Source organism: Choristoneura fumiferana, chromosome 6 (assembly GCF_025370935.1).
Source record: "Choristoneura fumiferana chromosome 6, NRCan_CFum_1, whole genome shotgun sequence".
Classification (NCBI taxonomy): Eukaryota; Metazoa; Arthropoda; class Insecta; order Lepidoptera; family Tortricidae; genus Choristoneura; species Choristoneura fumiferana.
This window is the reverse complement of record NC_133477.1, coordinates 20656557-20672967: the sequence shown is the minus strand read 5'-3', so window position 1 is coordinate 20672967 and position 16411 is coordinate 20656557. Positions and strand designations below refer to the sequence as shown.

Below are 16411 nucleotides of genomic sequence, written 5' to 3'. Positions count from 1 at the left end.
TTGGTTCATGATAACCTGACCAAACAAAAAGTTGGAAAACCCCCGACCTTGTCACTCTTAAAAACGGCTGAACCGATTTTGATGTGTAACATGTCTAAGAACCATCGCTAGCAAACCTGCTTTCAAATAAAAAAACCGCATTCAAATTGGTCAACCCGTTTAAGAGCTACGGTGCCACAGACAGACAGACATACTTAGAGGTCAAACTTATAACACCCCTTTTTTGCGTCAGGGGTGTAAGGGCACTCCTCTTTCATGTAGCTCTCTCCAGGCCAAGGTATCAGGTTCGTAGAAGAACTCAGGATGATGCACAATAACTTTAATATAACTAGGTACAGTAATTCGATAAGTAAATAATGTATTGCCGCTTTGGCGGCGCGATGCAGTCTAAACCGCTGCGCTCCAGGGATGATTGGTGACGTCACCTTAAAGTACGATGAGCCGCAGCGTTAAATGTTGTTGCGGGGTCAACATCCTCCCCCCTCTTAAGGAGCTCAGTCCTTAAGCTGTATCTTCTTCGATAAAGGGACAAATCCGATTAATTGCTCTACGAACGGTGCCCTTGCTAGTCAGAATGTCAGCTACCCTGCAGGCTCCATCAGATCCAGGATACACAGCTTCAATACGCCCTAAAGGCCATTTGAGTGGTGATGTCATTTCTTCTTTAATGAGAACAAGCTGTCCAGGTTTGATATTCGGTTGCCGCTTCTGCCATCTACTACGCTGTTGTAACTCGCAGATGTACTCCTGGCTCCATCTTGCCCAAAAATGTTGTCTCGCCTGTTCAATTCTTGCGTACCGATGAAGTCTGCTCGGATTGATTTCTTGCAGATCAGGCGCCGGGAGTGATGTTAGTGGTCTTCCAATTAGGAAGTGCCCTGGGGTAAGCGGGGAAAGGTCGTTTGGAGATGAGGACATGGGATATAAGGGCCTAGAATTAAGTATCGCCTCAATTTGTGCGAACAATGTCGTGAGCTCTTCAAAAACTAAATGAGTGTTCCCTAATACACGCTTCATGTGGTACTTGGCCGACTTGACAGCTGACTCATGAAGTCCTCCGAAATTTGGCGCGTATGCCGGTGTAAAATTAAATTGAATGCCTTCGTCTACAAAGGACTCGGACACAGAGTTAGAGTGAGCATTCAGAAAATCACCTAGTGCACGACTAGCGCCTACGAAATTTCGACCGTTGTCGCAAAATATCTGTCGTGGCTTTCCGCGACGCGATATGAATCGACGCAAAGCTAAAATAAAATCTTCAGTGCTAAGAGAGCTCACAACCTCCAAATGTACAGCCTTGATTTTAAAATCAATAAAAATGCACAAGTAACTTTTATCAATCTTGCACCACGACCTCTCCTGTCACTTACTAAAAACGGCCCCGCAAAATCAGTGCCTGCCACCTCAAAGGCAAACCCAGGCACGATACGTTGGGACGGTAGATTTCCCATAATCTGGCGCGCAACTTCTCCTTTCATTCTTTTGCATCGTGTACAATCATTATACGTGCGTCTAGCAAGTCGCCTTCCATTTAAAGGCCAGTATTGTTCACGAATAACTGAAAGAAGGAGCTGCGGGCCAGCATGCATTAATTTGATATGGTAATATCTAAATAACAACTTTGTAAAATTATTTTTATATCTAAAATAATCGGATGTTTTTTATTAAAATTGTAGTCCGAATTATCTAATCTTCCTCCCACGCGTAATAAACCTAAGTCGTCAACAAATGCATTGAGACTGCTTAAGCCGGGAATCTTACAACTATTTTTTTTATTGGAAAACATTCTATTTGTGCTAGATACGCTAATTTTAATTCTGCCAGTTCAAGTTCGTCTACGCTTAACGACCCGTATTTTTTTTGATTATGTTTACGCTTATTTATGTTATAAACCGACACACATAAGCCATGACGCGACGTAACTTAAGAAAACTAGAATATGCTGATATGTCTATAATTGCTGTCATCGGTTTATCAATACTCACAGTGTGTGCCCTTAACTCAGGTAAGTCCATTTGAATCGCACCGCGCTGGCTAGGCCATTGACCTTCTGTGAGTTTAAGAAACGAAGGTCCCTCCCACCACAGTGACAACGACTGAATCTCGTCTGGATAAACACCGCGAGACGCCAGGTCAGCCGGATTCTGTGCTGAAGGGACATACTGCCATACAGTATTATGACATAAGTCATTAATTTCTGCCACGCGATGCGACACAAAGGTGCTCAACTTATGTGAAGGAGTGTTCAACCAACCTAGAACAATTTTGGAGTTTGTCCAAAAATATGTTTTAGATATATCGCATCGTAGCGCCTGTGATACCTTTTTACAGAGGCGTGATACCAATAAGGATCCACACAGCTCTAGACGAGGTATGGTTGTAACCTTTAGTGGTGCGACCTTGGACTTAGCACACAACAGACGTACCGTACAATTGCCTATTGCATCTAATGAGCGTAGGTAAATACACCCCGCGTATGCTTTTAACGGAGCATCTGAAAATGAGTGCAATTCACTCGTCACTGCGTTACTGCAGCTGACATGACGAGGAATATGCAAGTCTTTTAAATGATTTATATTATTTATAAACCTAGTCCAGATACAGTTTGGTGCATGGGGAATGTGGTCGTCCCAGTCCAATTTCTGTGACCAAAGTGATTGCAAGTAGATTTTACATAAGACAATGCAAACACTCAACAGCCCCAAAGGATCAAAAATCCTTGCTGTTAGTGACAATACTGCCCTTTTAGTGAAATTTACATTGTTATCTATCAACTGCAATTTTAAACATGGCATTAATATTGTGTCAACGTTAGGGTCCCATTCGATACCTAAAGTATTACATTGACTTGATATTTTTAAATTTTGTTGCTGACTATTGTCAGTTTCATAAATAGTGTCGAGAGAATTTTTGAATTACTTTTTAATTTACGCAAGTTAAAATGGGCTGAGTTTAACCTCTCAGTAACGCTCTGGTATAGACTTAATAATTGGTCTTCGTCATCTAATCCTGTAATTAGGTCATCTATGTAAAAATCGTGACAAATTACTTTTCTCACCAAAGGGTCACTACTGTCACGCCCCAACTGGACTAGACACCTCGTACTAAGAAAGGGAGCGGATGAAGTGCCGTAGGTAACTGTGTTAAGCTGTAGACACTTTACCCGCTCGCTCTCATCACTACGCCACAAAATCATTTGTAGGTGCCTTTGAGAGGGTTCCACGGCTATTTGTCGATACATCTTCTCCAAATCTCCACTAATTATAAAGGCATATTGACGGAATCTTATTAGTATGGAGAAGATGTCGTCCTGAACCGTGGGCCCCACCATCATAATATCGTTGAGCGAATAGCCTGGAAACTGGTTTGCGACCGCTTCGATAACGTACGACAGCTGATTTCATTCTCACCTTAAGTCACTTTAAAAAATAGTTAGTTAATAGTTAGTTAGTTTATTAAAAATAGTTTCATTCAACATTAAACTATTTAGCCAAAATGACAAATGTCTTGACCTTCGGGAACCCAATAACCTACGAGTCTATTTGGCAATAGTCCAAAAAACTATTACAGAAAGCCAAAGGTCTACCACAAAAATCCAAAAAAATAAACGATGGATATTATTAATGAAAGACTCCTTCTTTTAAGGTCTTTAGAAAAACTCGTCTCTTTTTTAAACGCCTCGGAATTAGTCTGGTCGTTTAACCATTAAGGGCTGTTTCACCATCCATTGATTAGTGTTAACTGACGGTTAAATGTGATGCCGTCTCCGTCTATTTCGAACAAAACAAATAGAGACGGCATCACATTTAACCGTCAGTCACCCTAGATTCAGTCTTGTGTCACACGACTAAAACTTGCTAAACTGACGACTATATTGTATTTCAATTCAATTCATGAAAGTGCAAACAAAGACGCCATATATACCTACCCGGCCACAGACATTTTAGTTTAGACATCAAAACTTAGAACATATTGCAAAATAATTAATTTACTGAAAAATCGATTAATTTCAGAAACTCAGCGCTGGGGTGCTTTAACGGTTTACTAATGATCGGCGAAAATTATTTAGCAAATTATTAACTCCCAACTATTTTTCCCATATTTTATTTAGGCGAAATTTTATTTCCCAACTCAACATTTCGCACTGATATCATTTCCTAACTAATCATTACATAAATTATTATTTTGCAAATTATTACCTGGATTTTTTTAAGATGTCATTTATGTTTTCGTCAAATGTATTGATTGGCATACCTTAACTTAGCAACATATTGAATGGCATACAAACCCACTTTCTAGTGTCATTTATCCTGGCTGCTATAAAAAAAACCTAACATCGAAGGCTAGTTAGTTTAGTTAGTTTAGCCTTCTGAACCTAAACTATCCAAGTCGCTTCTGCTCCGAGCCGTCTCGCTCGCACAAATTTTGAAGTAAAACTTTGCAATATAAAAACTGGCCAAATGTTATTTGACAATTTGTTATTCGCCTAAGCCAATCATTTGCTACATAATTATTTGCCACATAAAAGTGTGATGAAGTAAATTTTGCAATAATAAAATTGTCGCGAAATAAGAAAAATGCGAAGTAAAGTATACCAACGAATTGTTTGCCAAATGAAAACTTTGGCAAAAGATTGGTTGCTAAGTGAAATTTGCGAAACATATTCGCCGAAAAGGCAGTACTTACACCGTTTTTAATGCAGCAGCATTATGCTCAGCCAGTGTCCTATTCACAATCGCAATGACACACCTTTGTGTTGTTTATTTGTACCTAATAATATTGTTGTCTTGTGTTGTGAATAAATGTATTTTCTTTCTTTCTTTTCTTTAATTTATTAATTGAATAGATCGAAGTATTTTTGTGTATTTTATTACTTACAATACTTGATTTAATTCCAAAAGACTGTTTATCTAATTAAAAAACAGTAACTTTTTTTTTAATTTTAAAGTAAGTAAATAAAAATCGCTAATCAAATCGAGCATAAAATATAGATTTTTACAATGTCAAATTTTCTACCATCTCATCGGTCAATATAACACCCCTCTCTTTGTCGGGTCGGGTGTTAAAAAAGCGGCCAAGTGCGAGTCGGACTCGCCCATGAAGGGTTCCGTAGCAGCAAGTAACATAATATAAAAGTGTCCTTTACTTTACGATTTATGACGTATTAAAAAAACTACTTACTAGATCCCGTTGTTCAGTTCAAACCAATTTTCGGTGAAAATGTAAATGTACATCATATATTTTTCTTAGTTTTATCATTCTCTTATTTTAGGAGTTACAGGGGGGGGGGGCACACATTTGACCACTTTGGAAGTGTCTCTCACGAAAATTATTCAGTTTAGAAAATAATAATATTAGAAACCTCAATATCATTTTTGAAGACCTATCCATAGATACCATACACGTATGGGTTTGATGAAAAAAAATTTAAGTTTCAGTTCTAAATATGGGGAATCCCCAAAAATTTAAAGTTTTTACAGAATACATCTACTTACCAAGTTTCACAGTATAGTTCTTAGTTTCGGAAAAGAGTGGCTGTGACATACGGACGGACAGACATGACGAATCCATAAGGGTTCCATTTTTGCCATTTGGCTACGGAACCCTAAAACACATTCCTTGCAACACATCCTCGCACATCTCCGGTGGAAACACAGCTTACATTCCCAATTGTTCACCAGCTACTGGCACACCAAGACAAACTAAAGAAAATAATCCTTAAAATAACCACACACTTTGGACTCTGGATCGTATTGTCATATTTTTGATATTTTGCCAGCGTTTGAACAAAACCAGTTTTACCAAAATTAGTTTGGCTCACAATTTCTTTCCAAAAAAAAAACTGCCTTAAAAAACATAAGAATCAAAACTGGCCAAGAGCGTGTCGGACACGCCCAAGATAGGGCTCCGTAGCCATTACGAAAATAATCAAGTAATATTTTTCTAAGGATTTAGAAAGAAGAAAATACATTTATTCACAACAACAAGACAACAATATTATTAGGTACAAAAAAAAACAACACAAAGGTATGTGTCATTGCGGTTGTGAATCGGACACTGGCTCAGCATAATGCTGAAACGTTAAGAACACCCCAGCGCTGATTTTCAGCCAGCACCGTACCGTGTACGGTTTAGTAAGTACGGAATCTTCCAAGTTTAAGTATGTTTTATACATTAGGCTGCTATTTACTCTTAAACTACTAATAATTCTCAAGAAAAACTTAACCGTTATAGTTTTCCTTGGAAGTTTGATATACTTACTACCATCCTGATTTTTTTCAATTTTTTCACCCACCGGTGTAGATTTTAAAGGGGGAGGGGCGCTAGTTTTAAATAAAAATTTGCACTTTAAAGTTCAATATTTGCAAACAAATCACTGAATCGAATCGAAGATTGGATGAGAAAAAAAAAACCACCCCCACTTCGTTTATGGAGTACTCTAAAAAAAATTTTTTTCGAATATTTTATTGTACCATTTTTGTCGGCATAGTTTACATATATATTCGTGCAAAATTACAGATTCTAGCATTGATAGTCCCTGAGCAAAGGCGCGGACGGACAGACAGACAGACATGACGAAACTATAAAGGTTCCGTTCTTGCCATTTTGGCTCCGGAACCCTAAAAAACCGCATTCAAATCGGTCCACCCGGTTTAAAGGCTCCAGTACACAATAGCCTGTGATGGGCCATGCTTTGCAATGCACAACTGTAGGCCACGATCACTTGGTGTTCACACAATGGCGCATGGCTCATTGCTGCCTGGGAAAACACTTGCGATGGACGTGGAAGTAATTACGGCCGCGGCTATTTATTTATTTTACTGCTTACAAGTATTACAGAAGTGTGTACCGCCACAAACTTATTAAAAAAAAATGGCGCAAAAGACGATGGAGACGATCAAATTTAAGTATACTAGCACGCAATAAAATAATGAACTATCCCGGTCAGCGGTCGGTGACGAACTAAACAATGGGCGATTGTGTGAACACCACAGGCCACGCTACGCCACGATTCCTTTGAAGTGTGCCCAAAAAACCGACAACATCCCGATTGCGCGCCACGATTGACAATTGTCCGCCACTATATACCATTTACCCCCTGTACACAATGGCGATGGCCTGAAGTGGGCCAGCATACGCCATTGTGTACTGAGCCTTAAGAGCTACGGTGCCACAGACAGACAGACAGACACACACACAGACATACAGCACACATAGCGGTCAAACTTATAACACCCCTCTTTTTGCGTCAGGGGTTCAAAATAAACGAATTATAGCATGGATAGGGTAAAAACAAAAATCTGTCGAAGTTATCAAGTTGACATTGTACGTTATTCAAAACGAAGTTTAAACCAATCATCGTATATTATAAGGTAACGGCGCCTATTACCGTGGTACTTAAGGAAGTTTTCAAATGAGTCCCAAAAATTAAGGTATCAAAGCTCCTTAACAAACGAGAATTTTTTTTTATTTAAGAGCGTTTATTGAACTTTCAGTGTCTTAACTTTTTGGGCTCGTTTTAGTTATTAGTATTTGATAAAATAATTATTGAAATCAAAATACCCAAATCTTCTATTACCGTGGTAATGGACAGGCTGTGATTCCATTACCGCGAATTGAGCTTCTATTATCGAGGTATAAAAAAACGGCAATTTTCTACCATCGGTAAAAGGAACCCGATACATGTTTTGGAACTTAATACCGAGGGATTAAAAAAGGGTAATGGCTTTGGTTCTGTATAATATATTGTACATCAAAATATTTTTTGAGAAATTTTAAATAAAAAACTAAAGTATGATTCGAATAGTGTATCCAGCCCATTGTATTTTATTATGCTCATGCCACCAGTTATAGTTTGATGTATGCATGCTGAGTAAAAGTCACACTTTATCAAAAAAATCTGCACAACTTACGGTACCCTAAATGTGAATTATTTTAACAGAAAAATAAAATGTCACTCGGTAATAGGGACTTCTTTAAGAACCCTATTACCGACCCAAAGACAATTGAATGGGTCGGTAATAAATTCCCAAACATTCTATTACCGAGGGTTTATGCGATCATACCATCGTTAATTGGCTTAATTTGGAGTATTGCAAAATCTAATTCCGACTATAAAAACTATAGGATAGAGTTGTGTTTGAATTACAAATCAAATTACACTTATTACATCCTTGCATATAACCAAAATTACATAACTGGTAAGTAAATATAAAAATTTCATCGCAATATTTAAACAACTTGGCAAAATAACGGTTTCTATAGAAACTACAAATTCAGTATTAAAGTTTTGCTAAAAATAAGAGTTTGTTAATACTTTTCATACCACGGAAATAGTTTTTTAAAAGCGTGAATAGATCAAGATTGGAATAACTGTAACAAATTATATAAACGATAATTTATACCAAAAATAAGCTTGAAGAACCAAAACTACCACTTTAACTATTACCGTGATATACCACGGTATTACAATCAACAGTTAAAAATGGCGCCTATCGCCGCTGTATTTTTTTTCCATTTTAATCGCATTTCCGGCCAAAATGTACAAAAAGTATTCAGAACTTGTACAAAAAACTATAAAAAGCCATTTAAAAACCATAACATTACTTCAATTGCCATAAATATTTTGTAAAACACTAAATAAGATTCGAGTCTGCTTGTATGTGGTGTCACGCGTTAGTATGGCAAATCCTCTTCCGTCGTGCCATTTCGGAAAATCACGAATTGCGAGATGTTTGATTCATTCACATACACTAGCGCTAATAGATATGTGAGTCGACTAAATAAGCTTTTATCTTGTAAAATATATTTTTTTAAGAAATCTATCGTTTGGTTATAAAATGCGTATTTTAAATTGCCGCGGTGATGGCCGTCGATTTCGATACCCCCGGTAATAGGCGCCGTTACCTTAGTTCTTTTACAAATAAACATTAAGAATAATCATAATAAATACACCTATTATATTTGCTGATGGATAAAATCAGTGCCATTTTTTGCAAGCTTATTATTTCTACTTGATATAATATATCTTAGGTGTTATGTTTAGTTTAAGCGAATGTTTTAAAGGTAATGATTTGATTGTATGTTTAGTGCGTGTACAAGATTCATACTGCAAAGAATATTATGGACACTTGACACCAATTGACCTAGTCCCAAGCTAAGCAAAGCTTGTACTATGGATACTAGGCAACGGATAAACATACTGGGAATCGTACTCGGGACCTCGAGCTTCGTAGTCAAGCTCTCTAACCACTTGGCCATCCGATCGTCTAAAGTTGGGGGTTGTGACAGTTTTAACTCAAATGAATCGCGTATGAATTCGCCACTAGAGGCGCTAGTGTAGCGTGAGGTCTCCGAAATGTCAAATGTCATAGTTTTTGGGTGAGCTACGCGGGTTTATTTATAATTAGAATAATTTTGTGAATATTTTGCAATATCTGAAATTAATTATGGCAAATATGCGTTCCGGGGCAATGAATGTCTGTGTTTTGAGACAGTTTTGTCTTTGGGAAACCTTTGTCCTCCCTTTTTTCCGAACAAAACGGGGACTATGCAACACTGTGGCATGCTCGATATTTTTATGGTACGGTTTTAAGGTGTATTAAATATGATTTTAATCTAAATTTTGTTTTCACGCCCGTAATAACAGACTTTGAAAGCCATACTTAAAAACCTCACGCAACAGTGCGCCATTTAGCGAGACAAAAAACGATAGCCTCATTCCTTCATGCTTCATCTAAGCGTACTAATAATAAAAGTTGATTGGCCCATATACTCAATAGTGTACGTCTACGTAGGCAAAGGAAAATAGCCAAATATACTTACACGTTAGTTTATATGCTGCGCTTATAATATTCGTCGCATCTACCACAAGAAAATCACATTAAAAATTAATTAGTTCACCTTCACAGTTCGTAGATTACACGCATTAAAAGGAATTTGTTTTCTTATCAAAACTTTGTAAACGACTTATTTTTAACACAAGTATCCGAACATACAGACAACGTAGGTATTAAAAAAGTATTTACGCGCCAAAACTTGGCATCACTTTGTTTTGTTTTTAAACGCGAAAACGATGGCGTCAAGCCATCCAGCTTAGTTTTGCACTTATTTAACACTAAATCCACATTTATCAGAACACGCGTGAAATATTCGACCTAAGTTTTTTTTACGACGCTAGCGTTTTTTTATCACAAAAAGGCGTAATTTATTGTGCCACTGCGTGAATTTTTTTACGCAGAATTTAATTTACTCTTCGACCACTTTGTTTCTAGTAAAGTCTCTCATTCAGGCTGTTTAATATGTGGAAGTATATCAAGTCCAGTTCACAGGCCATCAAAATTAAAAAAACACCGATCCAGAATTCGAAATTTGAAATCTGCGACACTGTTCTGTAGACAGCCGCCTGGCGGTAGAGCGGAGTGCATACTAAATCCAACATGGCTTCTTGGCATTTGCCAGACAGCTGATATACAACAGCTCAATTAATTTGAATCCGAATAGAAATTGTTTATGGAGTGTTTTGTGGAGAAATTATGGCGTGGGTTGAGTGACTAAAACACTTCGATTTATTGGAAAAGTCACTGGATCTGAATTATAAAGCTTTTATTTCAGTATTACTGAGTTAGGCTGTCTTTGTTTCGTTTTAATGTTTTGTTAAAACAATAAAAAGGATTCACTGCTATTGGCCCATAGGTAGGTGTTCAAATAACAAGCAAAAAAAATTTGCGTCACTTTTCAATTTTATGTTCGAAAGTCCAAATTCAGTTATTCCGTTTCACTTCCTACACAATTCTTAAAACACTGTTTCCTGTTCTTATAATATTTTTTTGAAAATATTTTATTAGATTTTTTTCGTTTAACTTGTAACACTACGCCACAGTCCGTTAAAACAATTAAAAAAATGCAATTTAGTTTTAATTTCAACCATACAAAGTGTCACCGGTAACACTGGCCACTTTGGACTAATCAAAGAGGTCGACGAATTCTAATTTTGAAATGGCCATGATTTTAAGACGTCGGTTGTCAATGGTAATGAATATTCAAAGGTTATTGTTTATTTTTTTAATGTCAATGTCAAAGTGACAAGCAGTGGAATTATTTATAAGTAGATACATGTTTGATAAATCTAGACTTTTAAAGGGCGAGTTGCTGGTTAAGTAAGGTTGCAGCTTCCTTCTTAACTGAATGAAGTTCAATTAAGATCTTTGTCACACTGTACAATATTTTTGGAAGACCTACATATCTAACGAAACCGTACACTATGATTTCAGTTGAGACGAAAAAAAACACCTCACTTTACGTGTATAACACGACCAAGCTAAGTTGGCACTTAACAAGAACAGTTCAAAACTTAAAATTCAACAAATAGGAGACGAAAATTTTAGCATTAGCAGCTCTCATTCTTTGTCGATACACGTGTTACGAATTTTCGTCTCCTGTTTGTTGAATTTTAACTTTTTAAATAAATTTTTGTTTGTCGTGTATAACTATAAGTTACCATCAGCAAAATAAATGGTCTATCAATTTTTAAACAAGTTCTTATCAAATTAATATGTCGCTAAAGTCGAACTTGTTTATGACATGCAAACGATTATCAACTTTAGGGTGGTAGACCACATATTGGCTGATGGTACCTACCACATTTTTTTTTTATTTTATTTTTTTAACACTGTCTGCGTGGTTCACATACATGGTAAAAATCCTGTACGATCATTTATACCACAATAAAGCTACAAAATTTAATGCGATACAAGAAAAAAATCGAAAAAAAAGTATAGAAATTGGTCACAAGAAGACTATATACAAAAGTTTTTTTTTTTATTTCAGTTGACTAGACGAACAGACGGACTTGATGAAACTATAAAAGTTCCTTTTAAGACTACGGAATCCTAATAACCTAACCAAAAAAAATTGGGACACCCCCGACATTGTCACTTCAAAGTTTAATCTCTCATAAACGGCAGACCCGATTCTGATAAAACATGTCTAAGAACCATCGCTAGAAACCCCGCTTTCAAATAAAAAAAACGCATTCATATCGGTTTACACGTTTACGAGCTACGGTGCCACACACAGACACATAGACATACAGACACACAGACACACATAGCGGTCAAACTTATAATACCCGCCTTTTTGCGTCGGGTGTCAAAAATATGTGGCTGGTTAAGACACACCCATTGTCTTCTTAAAAAAAAAAACCCTCCAACGACGTGAAAATATTTTTTAATAGATAATCGTCAACGTAAACAATGCATAGTGACTTGTCTACAGAATATAAAGATGCAACGAATTCACTTTTAAATAATAAAACGCTTGCGACAGGATCTGGTACGTGCACGCCCGTTTGTCAAGAAGTGTGACAGATAATCGATCAAATTTTATAGTACCACATGTTAGTTTGATATCCATACTAATATTATAAATGCGAAAGTGTGTGTGTTTGTATGTTTGTCCGTTTTTCACTTCACGGGATCCACGTGATTTTTGGCATAGAGATAGTTTATGGGCCAGAGAGTGACATAGGCTACTTTTTATCCCGAAAAATGCACAGTTCCCGAGGCAAGAGCGCGCGATAACCGAATTCCACGCGGCGAAGCCGCGGGAATAAGCTAGTGCTATATGTTTAATTAAATAAAATATTTATTCAGTATTCATTTACCTATCTGACAAAAACATATAACCTAACCTAACCAACTTCGAAAAGAACTTCGGTGAAGTTCAAATTTTAATATCCAAAAACTTAAACCAATTTTGACAAGGAAACTCGTTAAAATATTGCATCGAAATCGGTCCATCCGTTTGAGAGTTTCGATGCCAGAGACAGACGGGCAGACATTGGTATCAAACTTATAACACTCCTCTTTTTGCATCGGTGGTTAAAAGGTCATTTTCGATCTGCAAAGCGCTTTGATTTGAATTTGACAATGTAAAGGTCAAGGTAGCATTTTACATACAAACGAATTTATTCAGTGAATAAATAGTAAGTAATATGTTTACGGAAGCTTTTACGGAAGAGTTTTAGTTTTCAATGATGACTCCATTGTGTTGATAAAATTATCTCATTATCGAAAAAACAAATAAAATTTTGACAACGAAGGCACCCATAATGAAGTGTTCTGTAATGAAATAAATTTCTCTTAAAAATTACATTTTTTATTGAAGTTTTTTGTTGACTAACCAGAATTATCATCCAACTTACAGATGTATACCAAATTTCAAGTGGATCAAAATGAACTTGTAAGATTTGACCCAACAACAACAAACGAACAGGGCAAGTTAAATAAAAGCTTGTAAACCGATTTCGATGAAATATGTCTTAAAACCATCGCTAGAAAACCTGCTTTCAAATAAAAAAAACGCATTCGAATCGGTCCACCCGTTTAAGAGCTACGGGGCCACAGACAGACACACAGACAGACACGCACACAGACACACATAGAGGTAAAACTTATAACACCCCTCTTTTTGCGTCGTGGGTTAAGAATGTTTATTTGTCAGAAACAGCCGTCGCCTTTGGCGCTAGTATTATTTCACGAAAAACTTTTTCACGAACGACTTTATCACGAAAACTTTATCACGAAAAACTTTATCACGAATAGACTTTACCACTAAAGACTTTTTCACGAAAACTTTACCACTAAAGACTTTATCACGAAAACTTAATCACGAACAGACTATATCACGAAAAGACTTTACCACGAACAGACTATATCACGAAAAAACTTTACCACGAAAACTTAATCACGAACAGACTATATCACGAAAAGACTTTACCACGAATAGACTTTATCACGAAAAATGTTTGAAACTTCTTCACGCTGAAACGGCTGGAGGGATTTGGATGAAATTTGGCAAAAAGTTAGTTTATAATCTGGATTTAAACATAGGATACTTTTTATCCCGACATTCCCACGGGATAGGGATAAAATTTTGAAATAACAACCGCTAGGCTTAGATACATGAAATTTGGTATGTAGATAGTTGGACGTCTGGAATAACACGTAGATAACTTTTTGACCCGATATTCCCACGGGATACCCAGGGATAAAATCTCGAAATAACAACCACTGGGCTTAGAGCCATAAAATTTGGTATGTAGGTAGCTGGACCTCTAGAATAACACAAAGGTTATTTTTTACTCCGATATTCCCACGGGATAGGGATAAAATTTCGAAATAACAACCGCTAGGCTTAGATACATGAAATTTGGTATGTAGATAGTTGGACGTCTGGAATAACACATAGATAACTTTTTGACCCGATTTTCCCACGGGATACCCAGGGATAAAATCCCAAAATAACAACCGCTGGGCGTAGAGCCTGAAATTTAGTATGTAGGTAGCTGGACCTCTGGAATAAGTTACTTTTTATCCCGATATTCCCACGGGATAGGGATAAAATTTTCAATCATCAAATATACAAACACACACACCTTCACATTTATAATATTAGTATGGATTTATATGTGGCTGTTTATCTCACGCCTATATTCATTTTAGACGTGTATTATATTGTACGATATATGTATGTGTAGGTGTATTTTTGTTGCGTTTTAATATTCTGAAATAAGGTTGCCATGAGGAGACCTCTTAAGCGATAAGACAGCCTATTACTTTTTTCTCTCATTGTACCTGTTTTCTGTATAGCTTACTATTTCTGGTGTACAATAAAGAGTAATTGTATTGTATAGGTAGGTGAGTTAAAATTAGTTTGAAATTAGTTTAAAAAGTTCAGTGAATTAGCGCATAATTAGTAGCCAGTACCAGAGACAATAGACTTTTAAATCAGCCCTAAAAAGCGCCTTCGTTATTTTGTTTGTGAAATTATAATGTGCGGATTAAAGTACCTACACGAGTAGAAAAAACGTATTAGAAGACTTACTCGTTAACTTGTAAAGCCTACCTACTTTGCTGATCTTTCCATCCGCCTGCAAAAACACGCATTTTTCTATTTTTTTTTAAGTGAAAACAACGGTTTTTGAGACATCATTGCAGTTTTCCTATTGCCTTCTTCTTTTTTAGGGTTCCGTACCTAAAGGGTGCCAACGGGACCCTATTACTGAGACTCCGCTGTCTGTCTGTCTGTCTGTCGGCGGCCGAGTCGCCTAGCAACGGCTAGCTATGTCGTTTGAATATTTACCTACTTTTAGGTTTGCGATTTTAATGATGTTTTATAAAAGTTTCGATAGTACAATTAGCGACTGTCTAATTTATTCATTTTTGTGCCAAATTAATGAACCACAAACCTCAATGAAGCCAACTTTAATAAAGCGCTCGTCAAATCCCCACTGTCATCACTATGTTTGCCTATTGTTTTTAACACTAGAAAAATCGACTCGCACTTGACCAATTTTTGTTCTATATTTAGCTATGAATTGCTGTTTCGCAAATAAATTAATTTGAATTTAAAGATGAGCTCTGCATGAGTTAGATGGATTTGTGTGTGTTCTTACAGTGTGAAGTTGGAGGAACTGCATGAACACACATTTCTTGCATAAACGTAGCTATCATAAAGGATGCAGATGAGCAAAAGTAGGTAATTGTTTTAGTTCATCCGTTTTCTTTATGTAATACTTACATATAATATCTAAATACATAATCCATACTAAATAGTGTTATTGACAACTTAAATTACGATTATTGATTAAAATTGCTTTTTTCTGTTACTAATGTATCTATATCCTTTATTATCCGGGCTGCTATAAAAAAACCTAACATCGAAGGCTAAGGCGGGAGCTACGCTCCGCTTCGCTCCCGCCTTAGCCTTCTGAACCTAACCTATCCGAGTCGCTTCTGCTCCGAACCGTCTTGCTCGCTCGCTTCGCTCGCTCGTACAAATCAAGCAGCGCTTTCAAAAAGACCATCATTGCCAAGAAGAAGGCGCCGCAAGAAACTTGTGAAAACCGCAAAATACTTAAAAACTACAGTATTCAATTAAAGTAAAAATTACAAAATAATAATAATAATACAGAGATGTATGCGGTCCATTAGTTACAAATCTATCCCGTGGGATTGCCCGGATAAATACTAGCGTATGTGTTATTCCAGAGGTCCAGCTACCTACATACCAAATTTCATGGCTCTAAGCCAGCGGTTGTTATTCTCAAAATTTTATCCCTATCCCGTGGGATATCGGAATAAAAGTATACTATGTTTTAATCCAGATTATAAACTAACTTTTTGCCAAATTTCATCCAAATCCCTCAGCCGTTTCAGCGTGAAGAAGTTTCAAACATTTTTTCGTGATAAAGTCTATTCGTGATAAAGTCTATTCGTGATATAGTTTTCGTGATAAGTTTTTCGTGATAAAGTCTATTCGTGATATAGTTCTATTCGTGATTTAGTTTCGTGATAAAGTCGTTCGTGAAAAAGTTTTCGTGAAATAGTTTTTCGTGATATGGTCTTTT

General features: G+C 36.7%; 2 protein-coding genes across 2 annotated transcripts in view; both read left to right on the top strand.

Annotated features, from left to right (window-relative positions):
- The window catches only part of LOC141429289 (cilia- and flagella-associated protein 52-like), a 65934-nt gene that overhangs the window by 27826 nt on the left and 21697 nt on the right, over positions 1-16411 (top strand). The gene's annotated exons all lie outside the window — the stretch shown is intronic.
- The window catches only part of LOC141428512 (cilia- and flagella-associated protein 52-like), a 22257-nt gene continuing 7754 nt past the window's right edge, over positions 1909-16411 (top strand). The window contains exon 1 of the mRNA XM_074088506.1: positions 1909-2005. Within this exon, the coding sequence (XP_073944607.1) occupies positions 1909-2005 (97 nt within the window). The remainder of the gene's footprint in view (positions 2006-16411) is intronic.